Source organism: Tasmannia lanceolata, unplaced genomic scaffold (genome assembly GCF_043159265.1).
Source record: "Tasmannia lanceolata isolate RefF3 unplaced genomic scaffold, GAP_Taslan_0.1 ptg000004l, whole genome shotgun sequence".
NCBI classification, from domain to species: domain Eukaryota; kingdom Viridiplantae; phylum Streptophyta; class Magnoliopsida; order Canellales; family Winteraceae; genus Tasmannia; species Tasmannia lanceolata.
In genome coordinates, this window is record NW_027518681.1 from 100,943 (window position 1) to 125,712 (window position 24,770).

The 24,770-nt window shown below is 37.1% G+C and overlaps 2 protein-coding genes across 4 annotated transcripts; both read left to right on the forward strand.

The window, feature by feature from the left end:
* The first annotated feature begins 861 nt into the window (after window positions 1–861).
* On the forward strand, window positions 862–11,335 carry LOC143875675 (uncharacterized). Of its 3 annotated transcripts, none has more exons than XM_077377283.1 (11): window positions 862–1,605; window positions 3,039–3,118; window positions 8,651–8,702; window positions 9,174–9,527; window positions 9,618–9,803; window positions 9,884–9,976; window positions 10,058–10,159; window positions 10,513–10,548; window positions 10,629–10,711; window positions 10,796–11,021; window positions 11,127–11,335. In XM_077377283.1, exons 4-10 carry the CDS (start codon window positions 9,510–9,512, stop codon window positions 10,806–10,808), a joined length of 531 nt encoding a protein of 176 aa, XP_077233398.1. In that variant the 5' UTR covers window positions 862–1,605; window positions 3,039–3,118; window positions 8,651–8,702; window positions 9,174–9,509; the 3' UTR covers window positions 10,809–11,021; window positions 11,127–11,335. The 3 variants fall into 3 exon arrangements, with proteins under 3 accessions (XP_077233398.1, XP_077233396.1, XP_077233397.1); XM_077377281.1 differs by having other exon boundaries at window positions 9,180–9,527; XM_077377282.1 differs by lacking the exon at window positions 8,651–8,702 and having other exon boundaries at window positions 9,180–9,527.
* LOC143875914 (uncharacterized) lies at window positions 2,273–8,257 on the forward strand. Its single transcript, XM_077377493.1, has 7 exons — window positions 2,273–2,303; window positions 3,039–3,118; window positions 4,597–6,857; window positions 6,948–7,256; window positions 7,332–7,431; window positions 7,516–7,944; window positions 8,060–8,257. Exons 1-7 carry the CDS (start codon window positions 2,273–2,275, stop codon window positions 8,255–8,257), a joined length of 3,408 nt encoding a protein of 1,135 aa, XP_077233608.1.
* Window positions 11,336–24,770: the final 13,435 nt, after the last annotated feature.

Here is a 24,770-nt window from a genome sequence, read left to right on the forward strand (position 1 = left end):
GAAAAGGAAATATATGATGATTGGATTTTTTTCATGTGTAGTTCCTGATAAATTCACACCCAAAATTTCTTCCATTCGCCCTAGGCTCAAAACTGGCAATCTGATTTTGGGGAATCAACAAGCCAACTGTCCACTCGGATCTGTTTCAGAGCGGATCCAAATTAATTGGGTTTTCCCTCGAATCCTACATTCAATTTTATAATCCATAATTGTTCAAACTCAGGCCATCCATTGGATTGTTCAATATCTTAATGCAGAATGCTAAGTTGATAGCCCATGGACAATATTTATGTGTGGATTATGCACACAAGTAGGAAAAGATGGCGACACTCATATCACATGACCTAACATTATCAGATTGGAATGACTTTTTATATAATGCTTAGGAGTAGTTATGCAGTATTTATCTTTTATTTATTTTTTAAAAACATATAGTTGAGCCGAAGTTTGTCTACAGATTTATGAGGAATGATAGATGCAAGGGCGGCCTTGCATAAAGAGCTGGAAAAAGGGCCGGTTTTACTTAATGATGTGGGTCAAATCAAGGGACGCGTCCTTCACTACAAGAAAAGTTGTAATTACCGGCGGATATTCACCGGCGCTTGTAAACACCGCTGCTAAATATCAATATTCCCCGGCGGATAAGATTAAACCGCCGGCATACAACGAAGGTTCCCACAAAAAATTGTAAAATCCATTGGAGGATTCCCCAGCGGTTTTGACCGCCGTGGAAAAAGTATATTACTCAGCGGTCATAAGTTAAACTGCCGGGAGACGTTTAAAGAAGGGGAAAAAGAAGTTGCGAATTCTAAAGCTTGGCCCGCGGGAAACCCTATTTTCATTTTTTCCCTTTCGCGCGGGAACCTCTGTTTTTCCCTTTCGCGCGGGAACCTTTGTTTTTCCCTCTTCGAGTGGAGAAATCGTAGCCGTTTTATCTTCCCCAATCTATCTAGGGTTCTCATTTTAACCTTTTCCCTTTCTCAGACCCTTTCAATTTAAACTAAATCCAGAGATTTGGGTGGAAAAAGAAGAAGAGGAGAAGCTACTTTCGTTTTACATCTAGGATTTCTCTTTTCTTCCAAAACGATTCATCATTTCATCAGGGTTTCATTGGGGTTTCTCTCTTTCTATCTCTCTTCACCGAAATCCCTAGATGTATATAGGGTTTCGATTTCATTGACTGAGCTTGGGGTTTCGATTTTGGGTTTTCGTTTCCATTTGAGTTTTGGTTTGTGTTTTTTTTATGTGGTTTCAGTGTAATAGCTAGGGATTTTGATATGGTTTTTGATGTGGTTTGGGTTTTTGATATGGTTCAGTGTAATAGATCTAGGGGTTCTCAGCTCTTTTATGTGAAAGATGGGGTTTGGGGTTTTGATGGGGTTTCGTTTTTCTCATATGGAAATATCTGATACTGTGATTTTAATGCTCAATGTGGTTTATTTATAAAATCATGTATTAGTATCTACCCCGGTATTAGTATCTACCTCTTGCTCAGTCTGATTTATTTATAAAATCATGTATGATTGCCTTATTCTATAGGTCTGGAGAGTGCACCCCATCCAACGGCAGAGACTCAAGAGACATCCAGGACATCACAAGTGAATGGTACTTCTCTCCTTGCTTGGATTTCCATATTTGTTGCTATACTTGCTACAAGAGAGCTACGTGGCTTAGTAGATGATTTTTCCTTTTACATCCATGCTTAGTAGATGATTTTTCCTTTTACATGCATTCTTAGTCATGTAATGGCAACTTGATACTGAGGAGCTAATCTTTCTCGTTGTCTCACTTCCTTGCCGGTGTAATATATATGATTTCCAAATGACATATATATTAGCCTTTTTACTGCCTTTTTGTTGCTCCTATAGAAATACTCCGCTAGATACTACGTATTACATAACCTGTTCGGCTTGACCTGTTAGGCTTCTATACTGAATTCTGCCTGTAGTACATCAAGGACTTATTGTTCAACTTAAACAAACAAGGAAAAGTGATCCGAACCAGTGCTGTCGGAACACATATAAATTTCATATGGGTAGTAACATCTCTTATTTTGATTCAAGAGAGGCAAAGTATATCAAACAGATCATTAAAAAAAAGAGTATATGAAACAGAACCAGTTGCTTGGGCTTCCACTCGCAACCTACCAATTGGAATCATAGTGCACACCAACCCTTACAAACCAGCCTTGACTGCTTACCCAATAGGTCTTGCCTAAACTAAAGTTTAACTAATAATGGTTCAGCTACATAGAACCCTCTTCAAAAAGTGAATGTCCCCACCTGCTTATCTTCACATGACAGGTCAGTTGTTGAGCAAATTTTTGGATTGCCACATATTGGGCTGCATCAATTTAGGTACTTGAACACAGAGCTCCTTATCTACCTCAGAGAAAGACAAAACTCGGAATCATAGTATTGTTAGAGAGTACACTCACCAGTAAGGTTTCACCTTTGTGCCTTTGTGGAAACTACTCGTTTTGAATAATCAGCCCCTACTCTGGAGAATGGTGTTGTGCTAAATCAGGGTATTTGACTCCTATTCATGAACTGTTTAACCAGAGATCCTGCTCTCCAAAGAGATTATCTTAAGTTGATGGATTGTTCTTGTTGGGTGACTACAAATTAACGCCATTTCAATTGATTTGGGGCTCTTGAGTGGTAAAAGATAACTCTAGTCGGGGGCTGCCTATTTACACATCTAAATCAGTTTCTATTCCTTGTGGTCATGGAAGGAGTGCTCAAAGGACTTGAGTAGAAACATTGACAACCATGGCAAGTTGAAGGCTATGTTACTGGTCTTTATTGAATACAACTGAAATCCCCAAAAAAGGGAACACATCTCAAACTGCAAGAGAGATAGTTTTTTGTAGTTCAAGCTATGTTTTGAGCTACCATTGTTTATACATAGGTATATTATTTATGGTAACCGGCATGCTTGTTTTTTTCATTTTGCTGCCATTATGGTTTGGATAATATTGTGTGTGGATGTTATGTGTATCACTGAATTTATTAACCATTCTTATGTTATTTCTGCAGGTGAGGCATTTCATAGCATTAACTCCGATTTGATAGAGTTCCCTTCTATTGAGTTGTCCACACTCCCTTTGATTTTAAAGGTGCTAATGAACCTCTCTTATTCTTCTTTTGTTTTTGGTTGATTTCTTTGACCTAGCTCTTCTTTTCCATTGCCACACATGAGGTGTTTGTTTGGTTTTCTAAACTTCTATCATGTTTGGCCATTGCATCTAGCAAATGCTTGTTTCTCTTTAATATTTTTACTTGATACATCCGTGTTATTATACTCCTTGATGGTCTTTTTGTTCTTAATATCATCTGTGTTATCTTTCTTATCTCATTTTGTAAGTTTCATCTAAAATCTCAAACTACCCTAAGTTAATTTCTACCCATGTTTGCATTTTTTCTCTACGAAACGCAATTTTTTTTTGGTGTGTGTGTGTGTCTCGGAATCAGGGTTCTGGAAAGGGATTTGGGTGGATTTTCTTAAGTAATTTGTTCTTCTTAGAGAGGAAAGCTAGGTGTTATGGGAAACCATCCCTTAAAGGATGGCCCATGGAGTGAAACACATGGGCTTTCACTGGCCAATTAGTCATCAAACCATTAACATCTCTCTTGTCAACTTACCCGTTCTTCATTTTGGATATGGATGGTGAAACCGCGTTGATTCATGCCCTCTTTTTCTATCTTTAAGGACAAGATCATTGTTTTAATGTTTTAGGAATTTGTGTTCGCAGAGAACTTGGGATTTAGACTTCCAACTTTGAATATTTTTCCTTTCCAAACTTTGCATGTAGCGCCATCTTGAAAGGTATGAGACTTAAAGAATAAAGCTTTGTTTTCCTTTTGTTCTCCTTTGAAGGTGCTGAGTTTTATTCTGTAGAGGGTATATATCTTACATTACATATGCTCTATTTATGTATGTGTGTATGAATGCAACTATAAGTTTATATGCAAGTAAGTATAAATGTTCGTGTGCATACGTGAATGCAGTAGTTGGATTTTAGCCGAACTGTTGGCATCATACTCCCATCAGGTGGGCTCCACTTTGGATTACCCATTGACCCAAGATTGTTCTAATCAGACAATCCTTGCCCACATACCCATTTATAAGCATGGATTACCAAGCTAGGATATCATTATTCTTGAAGTCATTCCTCATCTCAACCAAAAATATAGACTCCAATTTCGCATCGAAACTGGGATTCTTTATTTTAATAAGTGTGTTTGACCTCAATAACACTTTGTTTTTCTTCAGTTGTACACATTCATTCCAATCATTATCATTCTATTCTTGAGTAAAGCAAGAGAGTAGTCATGAATAAAAGTTGGATGCAACTTCCAACTTACGACCCTCATAACGTAGGGTTAGTTGATTAAATTTGGATTTAACCAATTCGTTATCTTAATTTATAAGCCTCACGCATGTTCCCATTTTTGATAAAACAGAGTTGACCCAGCATATAGGGCAGGGTTGGATCGGTTCCTTGATTTTGCATTTGCCAGAACTAATTATGGGAACAAGATCAAATGTCCATGTGTTAAATGTGGCAACATTTATTTGGTTGATCGAATACAGGCCGAGGATCATTTGGTTGTCGATGGGATGCTTAAGGGCTACGATACATGGATTTTTCATGGGGAGGCAGTGCCATCGGCGTGTGTTATGGCTGACAGTGATCACCGAGTGCACGATGAACCCATACTACAAGATGAAATGCATGAAATGTTACACGACCTCAATCCATTGTTTAACCCTGCTATGGACAATGTGCCATCAGACGGTGGGGTTGATCTAGGAAATACAAGTACGGAGGGGCCAGATTTAAATTCGCAGAGATTTTTCAAATTATTAGAGGACGTCGAGCAGAAATTATACCCGGGCAGCAAATTCACTAAATTATCCTTCCTTGTTCGACTTTTTCACATCAAGTGTCTCAATGGATGGAGCAACAAATCGTTCACTATGTTACTTGATCTCTTGAAGGAGGCACTTCCTGATGGTGAAACGTTGCCAAAGTCATTTTATGAAACGAAGAAAATTATTAAGGATTTGGGCCTCGATTACAACAAGATAGATGCATGCCCTAACGATTGCATGTTGTATTGGAAGGAAGCTGCTAATGAATTTAAATGTCGCACATGTGGGGCATCAAGGTGGAGAACAGATGCAGTACATCCAGACGACGAGCCATCTGAGACATCTACAAAAGGAAAAAAAATTCCTGCCAAGATTCTGTGTCACTTCCCACTGAAACCAAGATTGCAAAGGCTATATATGTCAAGGAAAACAACATCTTTTATGACATGGCATGATGAGGGCCGCACAAAAGATGGTATATTAAGGCATCCTGCAGACTCAACAGCATGGAAGACTTTGGACTGCAAGTATAAAGAGTTTGGTTCAGAGACTCGCAATGTTAGACTTGGGTTAGCAAGTGATGGCTTCAATCCCTTTAGGACGATGAGTATTGCTCACAGCACGTGGCCAGTTGTTCTAATGTCATATAACTTGCCACCATGGATGTGCATGAAGCAACCGTATATGATCCTCTCACTGCTTATTCCAGGACCATCTTCACCAGGGAATGACATAGATATCTACTTGAAACCTTTGGTAGAAGAGTTGAAGGAACTATGGATTGATGGTGTGCAGACTTTCGACGCAGCAAGGAATGAAATGTTTCAAATGCATGCAGCTGTGTTGTGGACGATTAGTGACTTCCCGGCGTATGCTAACTTGTCAGGATGGAGCACGAAAGGAAAACTGGCTTGTCCATCCTGCCATAAAGAAACGTGTTCTCAAAGGTTGACTCATGGAAGAAAGCAATGCTACATGGGCCACCGGCAATTCTTACCGATCAATCATACATTTCGATCTGATAAGTCAGGTTTTGATGGGACGGAAGAAAGGAGGGTAGCTCCGATTCTGCTATCAGGCAGTCAAGTTCTTGATCAATTACAGAGCATTAACGTAACATTTGGTAAGAAGCCGGATACTAGTGGGAAGAAGCTAGATACACGTGGGAAGAAACAAGATACACGTGGCAAGAAGTCAGATAACAGTGGGAAGAAGCCAAATACCCATGGAAAGAAAAGGAGGCATAAGAAGAATCCCAATGAACCTGAGGAGAATACCGAAGAGAAGCCTCATAAGGAACACAATTGGAAGAAGAAAAGCATATTTTTTTGTCTTCCGTATTGGGAATCGTTGTTATTGCGCCACAATCTAGATGTGATGCACATCGAGAAGAATGTTTGTGATAATGTCATTGGGACGTTACTAAATATTGAAGGAAAAACAAAGGATAGTGTAAAAGCGCGGCTAGATTTAAAGAAAATGAATATCAGGAGAACGCTTCACCCAATAACTAAAGGAAATAACAAGACATACGTGCCCCCGGCATGCTTCACAATGTCTTCAAAGGAGAAAGATATTTTCTGTGGTGTCTTGAAACACGTCAAAGTTCCGAATGGTTATTCATCTAATATCTCACAACGTGTGTATATGAAGCAGCGCAAGATTTCAGGATTGAAGAGCCATGATTGCCATGTACTGATGCAACAGCTATTACCATTAGCTTTACGTTCATCATTGCCAAAGACCGTCAGCTCGGTATTGATTGAACTTTGTAGCTTCTTTAGAGAGTTGTGTTCAAAGGTTCTCAAATCGGGCGAACTTATGAAATTGAAAAATAGGGTAGCACTAACGTTATGCCATATGGAAAAGATCTTTCCACCGGCATTTTTTGATGTTATGGTGCATTTGCCTATTCATTTAGCGGATGAGGCAAGGCTAGCTGGACCAGTACAATACCGATGGATGTACCCAATCGAAAGGTATGCAGAGCTTCTCAAAATTTGTTTCAAAAGTTAATTTGTGTACATATTTTCAGTACAGAACGTAATACAAGTATTTACGTTTTGTAGGTACCTTCTAACATTAAAATCGTATGTTCGCAATAGAAATCGTGTGGGGGGATCTATTGCAGAGGGGTATCTTGCAGAAGAATGTTTAACGTTTTGTGCAAGATATTTGGAAGGGGTTGAATCAAAGTTGAACCGACCACAAAGGAATGACGAAGATGCTCCGTGTGAATTTGAAGAAGGATTCGCTATTTTCTCAGTATCAGGACGTGCTCTAGGAAAGATTCATATGGAACCCATAGATCCACAGACAGTCAAACAGGCACATCGATATGTTCTCTTCAACTGCGCTGCTGTCAACCAATATCTTGAGTAAGTTAATTCAAGTGTCATAATTTAATATTTCCCGACTCTTCTTTTCTCTTACATTCATTGATTCACATGTAGAAAACACATTGCTGAACTTTGGAGCGAGCGTCCCCGTGCTCTCCCAAGGGACATAGATCACACTCACAACGAGCGGTTTCCAGATTGGTTTAAAAAACATGTCAGTTTTATTTCTTGAATTCAGAACAGGTCTATCTGGAATACAACTTTTTCTATAGCCATAATCACCCATTTTTTTGTATAGGTTGAAAAGTTGCATGAGTCAAATGAGCAAATCTCAGAAAAACTTAGATGGTTGAGCGGTGGTCCATCTAACATTGTTAGGAGATATACAGGCTATATTGTAAATGGAATCCGCTACAATACTAAGGATCGTGAGCAGGGAAAAAGAACACAAAATAGCGGAGTTGTTGTCATTGCAAAAACGAATAGCTTTGCAAGCGCACGAGATAGAAATCCAACCGCGGGAGATGTTAGTTACTACGGTGTCTTGACATTTATCATCGAACTCAACTATTACGAACAACTGAAGGCATTGCTATTCAAGTGTGATTGGTTTGATATAACACCCAATAGAGGAATAAGAAAGGATGAGTTCGGTTTTACGGTTGTAAACACGGCCCGACGTTTGTCATCGGATGAGCCTTTCATATTGGCATCGCAAGCACAACAGGTGTTCTACGTACAAGATAAACCCGATAAACCCAACAACAATGATTGGCATGTAATCATCAAGACGAAACCTAGGGATTTGTACGAAGTGCGTGGAGACAATGACGAGTATACAGAGCGAAGTGGTGGAAATCCAGAATTTGGAAGAAATTGAACAATGGGAACGGACAGATATTGTTGGGACAGAGATTGATATACCATTGGATGTCTTCAGTCAGGAAAACCAAGATGAAGAAGAATATGATACGGAGCAAGATGATAGTGATGGAGTTGATAATACCTCCGTGGAACTCGATGGAGGCGATTCTGAGTGATATTTCAAATTTGAGTTGTGTCATGAGGTGTATCTGTGCCTAAGAATAGCTTGGTCATTGTACTCTCATTTATGCTGTTGAAAAGTTTCTTTCGTGGAAAATTTTCCACCTCAATCATAGCATGGGTTGGGTCCATCATTTTACATTAAAAGGTTTTTTTTTGGCATCATTTCTGCAAGTGTTAAGAACTCGTTTACATCATTTGGTCATTGTACTTTATTTACATAACAAGTTTTTCTTCTTCTGATTTTCGACTGTACGAGTGTTAAGAACTCGTTGCTCTTGCTCTTTCTATACTAATTATATGCAAGGTTGTGTGGATTATATGAAGTCCTTGAATTAGAATTGGAGAAGGTTATGATCTCTGATATTTTTTCATGCATTGGTAAACAGAAAGATCTGTTTGATTTCCTTGCGCATCCATCAAACAAGAATCCTATCTGAGGTATGTAACATTCCACCATTGAAAAGTAAAAAAAAAATCATATATGCTAATTTATATGCTCTTTGGATGGATGTTACTCCTCATATTAAATTCAGGTGCATGCAAAAGTTTCATTTGATAAGTAGGTTCATCTTATGGTGGTTTCATCTTCATCCATTGAAATTTGAGAATGCTATGATGTTTCCTCTAGCAGGTCTACTTACACAGCTTATTTATCTTGATTTTCGTTGGTTTGATTTTTTTGGTATTTATGGTCTGTTCACTTCAAATTATACACCTTTTTCCCATTTTCTGTTGACCCATCATGTATAATTCTAGCTAACCTATATCCTTTAACGGTATGAATACTGGGGTTATAGCTTATATGTTGTCCCTTACTGTTTAGATTATGTTCTTGATTTTTTTCTCCTTGGATTGAAAGGTTGATTAAATTTTGAATTTATGATATCTCTTTCTATGTATTGTTTCAAGTTACAGGTTATCTTATACATTTAAAAAAATGCCTAGAGAGAGTCAGGCTCCATCCCATTCACATGACTTTGAGCGTATGGATGTTCAGTCTGAAGAGGAGCATCCTAACCGGTCCAGTGCCTCCTCATCGAAGAGGAAAAGAGGGCCTACACGTTGCAAAAAGACTTGGGGCCGACAAGGACCGCCGGAACCAGTTGAATTCAACCAAATTGGGCAGCCAGATTCAGAAAATACAAGTCCTTTCGAAAGTTTCCTCGGGAATATTGCGAGGACAGCTGAAAAATGTCCTATCTCATATAGGGACTGGAGGAGGGTTCCACTTGAAAAAAAAAAGATATGTGGGCAATTGTCAAGGTAAGCGTTGTTGAATCTGTATATATGTCTACATTTACTTTTATTATTCTAACCTAATGATACTTATATTTCACTTGACATGTAATACAGACTAAATATGATTTTCCTGAAGACAACAAGCCGTATGTTATAGCAGACCTTGGGAAGAAATGGCGGGAATGGAAGTCAACCCTGAGGAGTAAATACTTCCTCCAAAATGAACCACCATCACCTGGAAGCGTGATCCCGTCAGAATATCAAATTCTATGCGACTTTTGGAACTCTCCTGAAGGGCAGGTAGACAATATTACCTCCTGTATTATTCTCTCCTTTAAAATATTATAGTTATATATCTATTTATTGTTTTCACACTGCAGAAACTTTGCGCAACAAATAAGGCAAACCGAGCCGAACAAACGATAGCACACACTGCCGGTTCGCGGAGCTATGCAAGAGTGACCAAGATGGAGGTAATTTCAGCAACCTTTTATGTTGATTTACTATCTCTTTTTTATATTGATCACTTGCTGTCATTATTGAAATGCGTACAGTTCAAAGCTAAGAAGAAAATGCCGATCCGTGCGGAGACGTTTGTGATTACCCATACGAAAAAAGACGGGGAGGCTGCAGATCCTAAATCGAAGGAGATTATGGTATGTTTTACATAATTTGTTATTTAGGTCAACAACTTTATATAACTTGTCATTATTTTTCCTCACATTTTTCAAGGAAAAAATCAAAGAGCGTTAGGAGCAGAATCCCGAACCTGAATCAAGCGCGATCCCTTCCAGAGATGACCTCTTCGGCCAGTTAATGGGCGAAGAGACACGTGGTAGGGTGCGTATGCTTGGGTTTTTTGCTACTCCCTCTACAACATTGGGCACTGCAACTAGGCCTCCTCAACCCGAGGAAATAGTTTGCATCTTAACACGAAAATGGCCCAATTAGAACAGGTGATTGCAATTATGCAGAGGAGCTGACACAAGTGAAACAACAAATGTCGCAGATCTTAACCCACCTCCAAGGCGTCAACTCCAACTATGTAAGTTTTTCACTATGTCCCTTAGGATTTATACGTAAATATTTCATTTCATACATTTATTACACTATCTTTATTAGCAGACTCCAAAAGATGTTTTCCAGTCGCGAGCTATGCACCTTCCTCTTCTGGCAGTCATGGATTACGATCACCCTCCTCAGACGAGGTATAAATCCGTTATGTAAATTCTGACTTGATATTTCGATCATCTACATAAGTCATTAATTTTGTTTCTTATAATGTTGATAAGGTTGTTTTATTGAGTAAAATACGAAAGGGAGTTCAAGTGGCAAGGGGCATTTTTCTGAGCAGAGATCCGAATGATGAGGTTGATGATTTGCCGATTGGACTTGGATACTCCGTGGTCCAAATCAATGTCGTTATTTGAGCCCGAGGAACCTTTGCTAAAGCCATCCCTATACCTCAAGACTATTGGAGATGCAGCGGGAGCACCAGTCGCTTGGCAGTCCTATCTTGTAAGTAAATGACCAATGAAATTTTTACTACTCCTCATTTTTGCTGCTATTAACTTGGTGTTTCTAATTTATTTTAATATTTTTTTGTTTGATTTCTTCTTGCAGACTAGACCAGCTCATACCGCTTGAGGCCGACCTCTACTATATGTTTTGATTGTTTTTCAGTTTCATAGTTGATTTTCGGACTATATACCTTTTGTTGCATTGTAATAGACATTTTGAGTTTGTAAAGTTTCCTCGTTTATGGACTTTTGTATATCTTCTTCGTATAATGGGTCTCTTACTTTATCTAGAATTAAAACTTGTGCGCATTATATTGCTCGTTTGCCTATTTTATTGCTATGGTGTTACTGTTTAACTTTGAGGCTTTGGTGGTTTTGAGTAGATACCTAATTACTGAACAACAAATGTGGACAAGTTCGAGAAGGTACAATTCAATCAATTTTGTATGTAATATTGCCTTATTTGTCTTCTTCTTTTATTTATTCACGCATAATTTTTTTCAGGAGTTCGTTGTAGAGCTTGCGTGCCATGACTGAAATGAATGGGATGTAATGTTCTACAAGGTAGATGCGGATTGGACTGGCTACTACCAAGAAGAATGTCGGTACTCAAGAACTACAATATCCTGCAAAAGGTGTGCATAGTCACATGCAATATTTTAGTTAGTTTGATTGTGGTTATGATCATATTTTCTTAATGGGATAATAATTAGAGCATTTTGCAGGGAAAGTTTGCCATTTAGTTGTTTATTGATGCTAAAATTCTGAAACCGACATTCTTCTTGTTTGTTTATATCATTTGATATGTTAAATAGACAAAAATAACAACAACAATATCTTGCATGACATAAAAGACAAAAATAACCCTCCTACGTACACTAACACACGTTTTGTAACTTAGGAAATTTACTCTCCCCCACACCAAAGATTGCCCATACTCTTTGGCCGGAACCCGCTCTACGTCAATCTCTCCTCCTTAGAAAAGAGCTTGTCCTCAAGCTCGGCTCCTTCTCGCAAGAAGGGGTGTAGACACAGGTCATTGGGCAAGTAGGGATGCCATCCCTCTACTACTCGGCCAAAGAAAATGTGAACCCAACACCGGGGTCAAACACGTAACTCTCCATGTCAAGGCCCTTTACTCGAGACCCATCAGTGATGTCACCTCGATCTTGTCCAAAATGTAGTAGCCACCACCATATCAATCTAGGCGGTGGCTCATCCATGTCCCTATAATGAAAGTCATAGAAATCCTCTGCTATATATCTCTTCTTAACAATCAATGGTTTCTGCCATGTAAATTTGCCATGATCAATTAAAATGTCATGGTGAAATGGAATAGTCAACACTACCCACTCCTCTGGTTGAATATGGTCGGCCCTTGTAAATTCCATCGCCTCCTCATTATCCTGTGTGATGTGCTCCTCTGTATCAGGCTCAGGTTCAGGTTCAATTTTGTTGTGCCCCTCCCAGTCTATCATCTTTCTTCTAATTTATATAAGTTCTTTGGTAAGCAATTATGAGAAGGCTCTGTCACCAACACATAAACCTAAGGAGGGAGTGTCAAGTCCTCTGTTTTTGGGTTTCACTTTCCTGTTCCTTAGCTTATATGTAGGGTCATCTATGTCTTCTTTTACTCTCTTTTTCTGACTGTCAGACGGAAAAAAAAAAACGAATCGTGCAACCTGTTAAAAACCATCTTTGTGAAAGAAAATTTCAGCTCTAGGGTCCAGCACCTTTTGTTCTACTGAATGACAAGGCATTCAAAGAATGTTCTTGTTTCATACTCTTCTTAGTTTAGGGGTTCTCTGTTCAGAATTAGGAAAAAATTCTCCTCAATTTTGTTCACTTATTTATAACATTCTGTTTCTTTGGATTTCTTTTCTTTTCAAATAATTCACATCCTTATGCTTATGCGCACCTCCTTGCATTTTGATATCAACAGTTCCACAAATTATTTCATCGTATGCTTGCACTGCATAGTTTCAATTTTCTTCATTATAACATTGATGGGAATTTCTTTGCAGCAATGGAGCATCTTCAAAATTCTGGTGCTTCTTTATTTGTTTTGGACCTAAGAGATAATCTAGGTGGGCTGGTGCAGGTTTGTTCAATATCTCCATCTCTTACAGATATAGTTCTCAATCCAAATCAAATCAAATTTGACCAACTAATGTTGTCTGCACAGTAAAAAGATGATCTATTCATGAGAAACCTAAAAGGGTAATTTATAGAGTAAAAGAAATAGATAACAATTGTGGATAAGATGCTTAATGCAACTTATAAAGGACAATTTTTACAAATATAATATGGTTACAAGAAATTTTGTCCTATATATTCCTTTCGTTTATTGTCCTTTAATTTTTCCTTAAAATTTCATGGATATGATTTTTATTTGCATATCCTTATTCACTGCTGCGTGTTATGATTTACCATTTTAAAATTGTGAGGTTGACAGTGCTATTTTGCTCGTCGCAGGTTGGCATTGAGGTCGCTAAGCTATTTTTAAATGAAGGGGAGACGGTATGCATTTCCTACGAGATATGAACTTTGAATATTTTCCATTCTAAACCTAATCAACAACAATAATTTTTCAGTTTGTTCCCTATTCAAAGTCAGATATTCATATATTTATGTGACTATAAACTCCCCTTCTTTTCATTTTTTACTTTGTTGTTACTGATTTGAATATTAAGCTGGCAACTAAAACGAATTTTGGCTTAACTAGTACCAACTCGAGGAAGGGTATGTGGAGAACTTAAAATCGAATAGTACTTGTGGGACGCAGGGTTACATGGAGGGATGAACATAAGAAAGATAAGTAATGTTATTGGATGTGTAGTTCTACTTGTCTTTGATATGGATAATGTGTTAAACGATAATTTGTTATCAGGTATATATGTACCCATGAAGGGAATGAGGAATAATAACCCTCTTTTATTTTTATTAAAAAAAAAAACATTTACCGGCGGTCCTGAACCGCCTCCAAAACTATTCCATACGCACCGGATAAAACTATTACCGGCTTTTATTAACCGCCGGCACTTAGTTTGCATTTCCCCGGCATTTTCTAACCACCGGCACTAAACTCCGTATAAAAATTTTCTCTGAAATTGGCCGGCGGTTATAACCGCCGGTGATATATGATTTTCGCCGGCAGTTTGCCAAAACCGCCGGCAATATCTTCCCCCACAGTAGTTTCGCCGGCGGTTGTATGACCGCCGGATATCCGCCGGTGAAGTTATCACCGGCGGATAGGCCATCTTTTAGCGGCGTTCTAGAACGCCGGGGAAAACCTTTTTTCTTGTAGTGCTTGCATCTATCATTCCTTTAGATTTAAATAATTTCTTTGGGTCTCCTTAATGTAAGTAGGCTGTGCCCGAAAATTCATCCCCTTAGGTTGATCCTAACCCTCCATTTTCTGTAATATTGTCATTCTGTTGATCCAGGGTTAGGATCATCCCGTGGAGATGATTATTGAGGCACAACATATTTATGTTATGGTAATCCACATAGAGCCAATGACCGTAACCATCTGATTAAGACCGCACAAATGGTTGTTCAAAAAAGAAAAAGAAGCAAAGATCCATATTTAGTTGACAAAAGTGTACTTTTGGATAGGCAATTTTGCGGAAAGCCATTTCACAGCTAACTCTTGCATGTGAGAAACTCTAATTACTGCAAATTTCAAAAGTTGGTTGAAACTCCAGCAAAACTTTCCAAAATTATGCAATTTCGAAATTAAGGTAGAACTAGTTGCGGACCCGCACGGGCCTTTTATACTAAACCAACTAAAATGGCAACTTAGAGATAAATCTTAAATTAAATCTTAAGAAATATCCTCCACTACCCTGTTTGTAATTGGGGGGCCTCAATTTGTGTGTTACACAATACACATACCCAAAAGGTTGGTTCACCCCTATGGAAATTGGATACTATCATCACTTTTTTTTTCTTTCTATTTCCTAAAATCCCACAGCTGGAGGACTATTTTGTTTCTATTTTCTTAAACCCTACCAATTTGCATGTATTTATTCCCGTAGAATATTTAGGCAAAAAAAATAGCTACTTTTTCTAATCGTGAATTCTATGGAGAAAGGAAACTGGGTATAGAAGGGGTGCCATGTGGTGCCCCCATGTCGTCCAGGATTTTGTTTTACATATATATAATATGATGTTTAGTCGCACATAGACTAAAACTATCCATATGCCATAATTTGAGGCCTATATATTGCACTCAAATCAATACAATTAGATATATAAGAAAATTCCATGTACAACAAAATTCAGAACGTTGTACAAGAGAATTCAATGTATAAGAGCATTCCTTCGTCCTTCCAAGATAGAAAGAGCCTGCGTTCTTCTGGAACAGAGTTAAATAACACTCGATCTTTAGAAATGTTTCCCCATTTTTGGATTGTGAATTGTAGAAAAAAAAATCTTAGGAGTAGTCACTACAACAATAAGCTCATATTTACTTATATCTCTAAGTATATTTGCCGTGTTTTCATAGTAAATTTCCATTATTACATTAGGAAACTGAGTTTCCTTCTAATTTCAATTCCATGGGCAAGATCCATATACTAGTTTAGATTTTTTTTCCCTTACATTGTTCCTCATCCTTCGAATTCCAGAGTTGGATATTGAGGCTAAGCTCTAGATCTTGGGAATTCAGGTTTGAATCATGGAACAGACTCCTAAAAGAAAGGACAGACTCCTATACTTTATAAGGGTAGGACAGACTCCTAAAGTCTGTCAAGGTAGGATAGACTCCTAAACTCTGCAAGGGTAGGACAGACTCCTAAACTCTGCGAGGGTAGGACAGGCTCCTAAACTTTGCAAGGGTATGACAAAATCCTATGACTCTATGACAATAGGACAGAATCGTATGACTCTATGAAAGTAGGACAAAATCCTAACTCTTTACGATAGTAGGACAGACTCCTACTGAAGAACTGACTCCTAACTAGAGAGTAGACTCCTATTCTATGGGGCTAACTCCTAGTCTATAAGCTCTAAAGGGAGTGTTAACTAGACTAAAGCAAGTCTCCTAGAAGAAGAGGAGACAAAGAAGGGTGCTAGTGAGACTGAGCAAGTCTCCTAGACACAGAGAAGGGCTCCAAGTATCCCTATCATTGCCCTTACAATGATAGATAGGATAGGGCAACTAAAAGACTAAGCTAGTCTTTAACTTAGTTAGGGGTGCAAGTTATGAGACTTCGATAGTCTCCTAAAGGAGGGTACTTTTCTAATGAGACAGCGCTTGTCTCCTAAAGAGTAACTTACTATAGAGACAAAGCATGTCTCCTATAGGGGGCTCTAGATGACTCTTTCATTGCCCTAAACAAATTGGAAAGACTAACAGATTTCTTTAATAAATCCTAAACCAAAGTAGACTTCATAGGACAACTAAGAATTCGAGGAAGGATACAATTACCTTGAAAAAGATGAACAGATTACATATGATTGCCTAAGATATAATAACATCATTATGAAAGTTAGAGTAAATATTGGTCTATTTTGATAACTACCACCTTTTATCCAATCCAATGAGTATACACATGCCTTTATATTCTTTTGAAAAACCTCCTGAAAATGAAATACATGGAACACCCAAAACATGCCTCAAGTTCCTAAAGAAAAGTAAACACATGATTTCAATGAAATGTACAACTGACCAATAATCATCAAATAGACACATTTTCCTCAGACCTCTAAAGTTTAAATATTTATACAGATTTTAAAAAAAATGTAAACATCATCTACCTTAATTGACAAATGATAACTAGTTTTACAAAACAAATGAAATGGAACTAACTCTAATTGAACAGAATCTGTTTGCAAAAGAGAAAGCGGATAAGATATGATAAAATCAATGGTCTAAACGATTCATTTCTATAGAATGAAAAAAGTGTAATACTTTACACAGACAATATGAACATATTATCATAACATACCATGGATGATTAAATTGGAACAAGTTAATAGAAAGGAAATCACATATAATTTTAATTCACAACAATCATGGAACAAATTGAATATAATAGGTCAGATATACCCTCCCAAATCATCTATCCATCTATCCAATTGAAGAATTTGTCATTCAAGCAACCTAAATTCCATTCAAGTAGTCTTCTACACATATGGAGTCAAGAACACAAGCCAATATTTCTATAAATGTCTCTCTTAATTATGGCTAATGTTTTAGGCATTTCACATAGTGCGAACTTAAAGTCAGGTCAGTTAGCATGCAAATTCTGTGATAAAGTTGTTGTAATAAAGTATATATCCATTTAAGAACAAGCCAATTTCATGTATTTATCAAAACTATAGCTGTTTCCAACCAACTGAAGCTTGTAAACTTCGTGCCACCACATGTATGTTAAACGGATCAACAAGGCACACAAATTTTACACCTTCTCTATTCATCAGCTTTACACTGACCAAGGTTACTGTGGTTAACTATTGAAATAACAAAAAGGAATACAAACAACAGATCAATTTTAGCCCATTCACTCAAGGCTTGATAAACTAATAAGACACAAAAATGTATAACCTATTGAATTAAGAATATTATTCACTCATCACATATCATGAAAATGCTACCCCTTTTTTTTTTCTAGGAAGTTAAAATACTGTAATCAGCTATAAAGGAAATCTACAACAAAGACGTCAAGAAGTCATGATGAAATGAAATTCTCATTTGGCTGTTCAAATGATCACAAAATAAAATGGCACTATCCGCCAATTCTACCAAAAGAAAAATCATTAGCTATTTATAACCTATTACCAGAGAAAAGAATATATGTGAAATATAACCGAGACATCAACATGGTCCTGCATTTTGAACACCTAAACATCACGCAATCTAAATCAGATCTACTCATCGAGTCTTTTCCATGTATCACAAATATCCTAAACACACCACTGGAAGATTTGAAACTGAACCGGATTCACCATTATGTCATAAGATCAGAATGGAATTGCTCTAGTTCACAAATGATTTATAACATGCAAAATAGAATCCAAAGCGAATTTAAAAAAATAAAATGAAATGCATCAATCATATAGATTTAAAAAAAAAAAAACTGATGACAGATGCAATGGTTTAAAGCTCTTCATGTTCTCTTCTCTCTTTTCCTTTCTCTCAAACATAAAAGTCAAGTTTCAGAAAACCTTAAGAAAATGCCATATATCTGAATGTGCAATGACTCCGAAACAATACAAGTAAGAGAAATACCTGTAAAGCACTTGCACTGATGTAAAAGTGATGAATCAGAGATATCTCTCTCTGCTATTAGAAAATCTCCTTCAGCTTTCTTTTTTTTCTGAGATTTCCCCCTATGTATCTATTTCAGATCTACTCTTTTAAAACAAAATAAGATCAAAGACCCTAATCTCTTTCCCTCACAAATTTGTCTTAGATCTCTCTATCTTCTTCTCTCTACTTTCTCCTTTGATCTCTCTTCGAGATTTTCTCTACAAATCTCTCAGTCTTCTCCTCTCCCTCAATTTCTCCCTCTGCAGATCAGAGAACCCCTCTCTCCTTGATTTTTCAACGAAAATGGAACCCCCCTTTCGAAGCCCTAATTCGATCCATTTTAAGGGAAGTGATAAATTCCACCCCCATTTTCCTCCCTAGACAACCCAACTTTAGTGTATTTATAAACACTTTTTTCCCTACAAAGGAGTGGCTCAGGTAGGAAGGAGGGGTAGCATTTAGATTTTTTTTGGCACACGAGATTGATATAGGCACACTTGGGCTGGATAATTCACCCCCCTTGCGCATTTCTTTATGTTATGCTCAACTTGAACCCAAGACCTGGGTTGGGGTGCGACTTGAGTCAATTTATGGGGTTCTTATTCGATTTTGGGTAATTAGGGTCCGGTCAAAATGGGGTGTCAACAATATCCAACTCTAGAATTCGAAGGATGAAGAACAAGGTAAGGGGAAACAAATCTAAACTAGTATATGGATCTTGCCCAAGGAATTGAAATTAGAAGGAAACTCAGTTTCCTAATGTAATAATGGAAATCTAAGATGAAAATGTAGCAAATATACTTAGAGATATAACTAAATATGTGCTTATTGTTGTAGTGACTACTCCTAAGATTTATTTTTCTACAATTCACAATCCAAAAATGGGGAAACATTTCTAAAGATCGAGTGTTATTTAACTCTGTTCCACAAGAACACAGGCAATTTCTGTCCTGGAAGGATGAAGGAATGCTCTTATACATTGAATTCTCTTGAATATGGTAAGTAATAAGGATAAGAACTATGGCGAGCACTACAAGAAAAAGGGCACTCACCGACGTTCATCATGTTGAACGTCCCTAATAATAGTACAAACACCGACGTTCACCAAAGGAGCGACGGTGAAGGGTTTTTCCGCACAACTAACCACTCGCGCTCAAAGGAAACCCTCGCGCGCGGGAAAACCTTATTTCGCTCTCTCCTCTCTGGCGCGAACAAAAGCTAGGGTTTCCTTCTTCCTTTCTCTTGCCGTCGCCGCCGAGAAACTCAGCCACCGTCGCCACTGGTTTCAAGGTAGGGTTTCTTTTCTGAAGAGGAAGAAGAAGAATGGGTTTGGGTTTCGATTAATGGTCGTTTTGAAGAACAAAAACAGGGAGGATTCATCAAGGAGGAGCTCCATTGTCTCAGCCTCCATCATCTCTCAGATCTCGTTTTTTGGGAGGGTTTTGGAGGTCTCTACGTAAAAACGGTACCCTCTCTCTCTCTCTCTCTCTCTCTCTCTCTCTCACACACACACACACACACACACACACACGCTTCTTTATAAATAGATTAATTTCATGGAGGATTCAGTTTGATATTTGGGGCTTTTTTCATGTATTTTTGGGGGTTTTTCATGGTAATATGATTATGTATTTTTGGGGTTTCATGAGACTTTATTTTGGGGTTTTCGTGGACTATGTATGTATCGGACCTAGGGTTTTCGTGGGTAACGAATCCAAGCCTTTGCCTTAATTTTTTTCCTGTGAGTGGACTTATTTTAATGGAATGTGGAAGTATTTGTTGAATGTCATCTGTAAAAGTTGTTCTGCTATTACTTGTTTGATTTTGTTTGATTATTTAATTTGGGTTCTAGGTTATTGGTTATGTGTTTTGAATTTTGGATTTGTAGGTGTTTAGGTTATTGAATTCAGGCTCTGTATTTCTTGGATGCTTGAATTTGCATTATTTAGTTTGAGTAATTTGCTTTTAAATTTTGGGGTTTCCAGTTTTAAGGATTTTTGTAAACTTGGCTGATGGGTTTTTAATCTGCAACGGTCTCCGAGCTTGTTTTGATTGTTTTTTTTAGGTTTCTGGTTTGTTGAATATGAGTTGTTTGTTTTTTTACCATTATTTGCAGTGTCTATTTCATTTTTTTTCCATTTCCCATTTATAATTGGAAGGTGGCAACTGTCTGGTATGACGCGTTGAAAGTTTCATCTGTATTTGCACTTGGTTGCTTCTAGGATGGAATTTACATCAACTAGTTGCGGGTCAAAGACAAGTATTTGATTGTTTACTTGTTACATCAGCGTGGCAAGGTTCTGTGCTGCCATAGGTTTGGAGCATGATGACTTGTATGATTCTAATATCAGCTTGTTTGTGTTGTTGTGCAAGATACTCTATATGTATCTTCTAAATATTACTTTTGATTGCATCATGGCAGAACCTCAGTCGTAACTGACATTTGAAATTGTTTTCTATTTCCCTTTGATTAATGGTCATAGGATGTTAATGGGGCATACAGCTCAGTTGAAGAAGAAATATTTCATTAGGAGGTAGAGACAAAAATTGGTTACGCTATTTGTACTTTCGCACACAGAAAACTTTTTAAAGCTAATCTAATGGAAGTTCTTTTTGATGCACCTTTAGGATTCTAAGTTGTTTTACACAGCATGTACTATTCTGTACCAACATACAAGTACATCACTACATTTTCTGCTGTCTCTGAGATTAGTATCTACTTAATTCAAAAGTACATTATATGACCTCCACTAACAACCTTTTGGAAGCACTAACACCTCCATGAACTTAGGCATCTTTTGATGCCCCTAAAAATTATTTGCATATAATTTAATATGCATATAATCTTGTTTGGATACAATCTTCAATGATAATGTTACTTATTATACTTATGAATCGATCTTTGTTAATGGCTTGCTAGGCATTAATGTCCAATTGGTAAATAAGATTAGCTTAAAATAATCATATTTGCAGATAAGGACCAATTTGGTCAGATCTAAAGTGGCCCTCAGTTTCAAAAGCCTGTGTCAAAACCAATCGTAATGCTTGTGTGCTTTTATCTTTTTCAAGCTCTCAGTGGCCCTAGCTGTCAGTGGCCCTTTTAACTCTCTCCCTGCTTCATCATTGCAAATCTCTCTGCTTGTTTTTCCTTGGTAAGCACATGAAGCACGAGTTGATCATAAAACTTTTCGCAATCCAAAACCTCTTTCAAAAGTGAGTTCTATTTTCAATTGTTACTTTGATGGCTCTGCCTAGGCATGTCAAATCTTGAATAACATCTAATGTGGAAAGAGGCAAATAACTCCATTAATCTCATACTAGGGTAGATTGCCTAATATACGAAATATGATGAATCACAGCCCCAAATAGCAAAAATGATCATAGACAAATACGAATAGGCTCAACTGCTCAAGTACTAATACTAATGAAAACGTATTACTTGAGTCAGCATATACGTGTAAGACCTTGCATGCTGAATTGAAAGTGACTTCCTAAAAGCCAAGCGATCGGTCAAGAATCTTGTGTTAACTTCATCAATTTCAGCGGTGTGGAAACAGGATGGTTTGGATAAAGAGAAAAATGATCCTTTAGATCCCTTTGCGTTTTGTACAGGATACTACAAGTCCTGGGAGGGCATTGGATCAAGAGAAAAATGATCCTTTAGATCCACATAATGGAAATCGTGAGTTTTTTTTTTTTTTTTTGTTGCCTCTTTCCTTCTATGCTTCTATGGTTTATTTGATTTGGGTTTTGCTTTACACAAGGTACTAGAGGTCATGGGAGAGCTTTGGATCAAGAGAAAAGTGATCCTTTGGATCTACATAATGGAAATCATGAGTTCTTTTTGTTATTTGTTGCCTCTTTCCTTCTATTTATTAGGATGTGGCAACACTATTGATATGATCTTTTGTCTCTTGAGTAATTGTTCATCTATAAGTGTATTCAAGATGCTATCTAATTGTACATCTACATTTATGATATGCATAATCTGGTGGTGGGTGGGGCCAAGATGAAGAAAAGACCCTTGAGGGAGATAACCGTCCATGGGGTTAAGCATGGTGGGGTTTATTTCGAATTGCCGAATTGGTATGCAAAAATCTCCTATTTCTGTTATCTATTTTGAATTTTAGCATCATGATTTGGTTTTTGTTTTTTAAATTTTCTATTCCTATGGTGTTCTCTATATCTTTCATGAAAGTATGGTGCAGTCCTTCTCTCCTTCTGGAGGAATTGTCTCAAGTATGTTACTATCACTTTATATGATGGCCAGTTAACATTTTACTTCAAATTTTTCAGCAAGTAAGCTTTTTCCATGATGTGGCAAATTGTTAGGTAACCAGTTAAAATTATATGGTAATTGAAACATTTGCATGGTATAAAGTACTTGAATTTGTATGCTAGGGATCATGGGTCCGGTTGGTGATGTGTCTACAATGTCCCCATTTGCACATGGGAGTGTTGCTTTGCAAGAATCCGACCTTAACCATTCCCAACTGTTTATATGGCCCTTCATAATTTCTCTTAAATATTAACTTTAAAATCAGTGTCTCTATGCCCACATATTCATAAAATCAGCATTGAATGGCTTCGCATGTCCATTACTGAGGAGCCCTTGTGATCACTACCTTAGAACAATCAATAAAGACTTCGATCAGGTGAGGAGGCTTTTTTCTTTCACATATTTATGTTTTAGGATTGAGTTTTTATATGATGAAGAACCGTATAAAGCAGTATTGGAGTACGTTGGAGATCCCATCCTTGATATTTTGATCCAACAGCAGCTCACTTTTTGAGGCAAAAAGTGAGCTGCTGTTGGATCAAAAAAAATATGATATATCTGCTCTGTATATTTGGCCAAGATTTTTGTGTTTTTTTTTAGTATTTGTGAATGTTAGACTTTTATTATGATTAGAGCTCAAATTTCTGTTCAAGTTCCATACGAGTAGATGTGTAGTAGCTTTAGGCAAAATTGAAGGCAATGGACTTAGAAAATATTCTTGTTTTGTTTTTAAATGCACAAGGATCATTTTTCCGATTTCCTTTTACTGAATATTCTATCTTGGATGGATTTTTTGAGCCTGCTCATTGATTCTTTTGAGCCTGCTCATTTACTCTTTTGAGCCTCATATGTCATACAAACTTTGTTCAAGCTGATTGTCATTCTTGAGTTTATTTGAGTCAATTAGTCTTGGATTACTCCCCATAGATGGTCAGCTCACTTGAAGGAAGGTAACATTTGGGTTACTCCCCATGTCATTATGACAATAGTAGCATGAACAGATTCAAAGTCAATTTATAGGCTTATAGGGTATTTCCAACAGTGGAGGATAATACGATATCGTAGGATTAATAATGTGATGCTGGGCTTAATATCTTCAGAGATTGATTTTCTTCTTTCCATATGAATAAGGTTTTTATAGACAACAGTAGCCTTTTATCTCATTTACATATAAAATAAGATTTTTATTATCCAACTGAGAGCTTTTCCCATTGCATTTAGGCACTTAAAAAATTATTTATTTTATAAACATTTGAGTTGAGATTAGCACTTAAAAAATTGTACATAGAAATCATGACCCTTAATAAATAATCTGAAAGCTTTCATTTCATGGTTTAAATGGTCTTGGAATTTGGTTTCAAGGACACTTATATATTTTTTGTCTGAACTCCCATTTTGAGAAGTAGGCATTAGTTTTTTTTTTTTTTTGTTATGTGGAATTCATTTTTTTTTTTAAAAGAGAGTTCTTCCTGGTTAGTGTCCTTGGCCCAGAAAGTCAGCTGCAAGTTGAGATTCTTTTGGATTTTTTGTCAATATGGTGGTTCATTCAAGAGTTAATAAAGTGCTTCTTTCTTTTCAAAGCTATTAGGTGTTGGGTATATTTTACCAAAATTTGTGATTTGAAAAACTATGGTATTATGCAATAGAGGAAAGCTCTCAAGTTTTTTTTTTCAAGTGTATTGCTTTGGGAAAATTGCAGATTTGACTTATTAGATAGCTGGATATTGTTGTCCATGTATAATTTGAATTAGTAGTCGATTCTCTTTGGCTCAATCTACTTATTCATAGAAAGTGCTCTTTTCAATCTCCTCGTCCGTATAATTAGTTTTTCTGGCTTTGTATTTGTTCAGATTATTTTTTCAGGTCTTTGTTTTTTTTAACAACTATTGAAATCAGAGTAGCATGCAAAAGCCTAAGTCTTATATTAATAGGTCTTCAGCTTTGTTTAATAGATCTTCAGCTTTGTTTGCTAGATCGACTTATATTAATCTGTCTTCAGTTTTGTTTCTTTGATCTGCTCTTGAAAATCTTCTCTTGGACTTTTTCTCACTCTAAAGATCCCAATCTGATTCTCCTCCAGATATTTTAAGCTTACCTGTTTTTGTGCCCATTTTTTTAGGAAAAATTCCTAAGTATGTTTTTTTTATGTTCTTTTTTTTTGAATGGTTTCTACTGCTTGGTTACTAATTATAGCAACCAGCTATGTTCTA

Excerpts from the sequence above, each read along its gene's own strand:
- LOC143875914 (XM_077377493.1), top strand. The coding sequence starts at position 2,273 with ATGTCCCCACCTGCTTATCTTCACATGACAG. Across the intron at positions 7,257-7,331 it reads GCTGTCAACCAATATCTTGA|AAAACACATTGCTGAACTTT; the intron begins GTAAGTTAATTC and ends ATTCACATGTAG. Across the intron at positions 7,945-8,059 it reads TGGCATCGCAAGCACAACAG|AGCGAAGTGGTGGAAATCCA; the intron begins GTGTTCTACGTA and ends ACGAGTATACAG.
- LOC143875675 (XM_077377283.1), top strand. Across the intron at positions 9,977-10,057 it reads CAAGAGTGACCAAGATGGAG|TTCAAAGCTAAGAAGAAAAT; the intron begins GTAATTTCAGCA and ends AAATGCGTACAG. Across the intron at positions 10,549-10,628 it reads AAGGCGTCAACTCCAACTAT|ACTCCAAAAGATGTTTTCCA; the intron begins GTAAGTTTTTCA and ends CTTTATTAGCAG.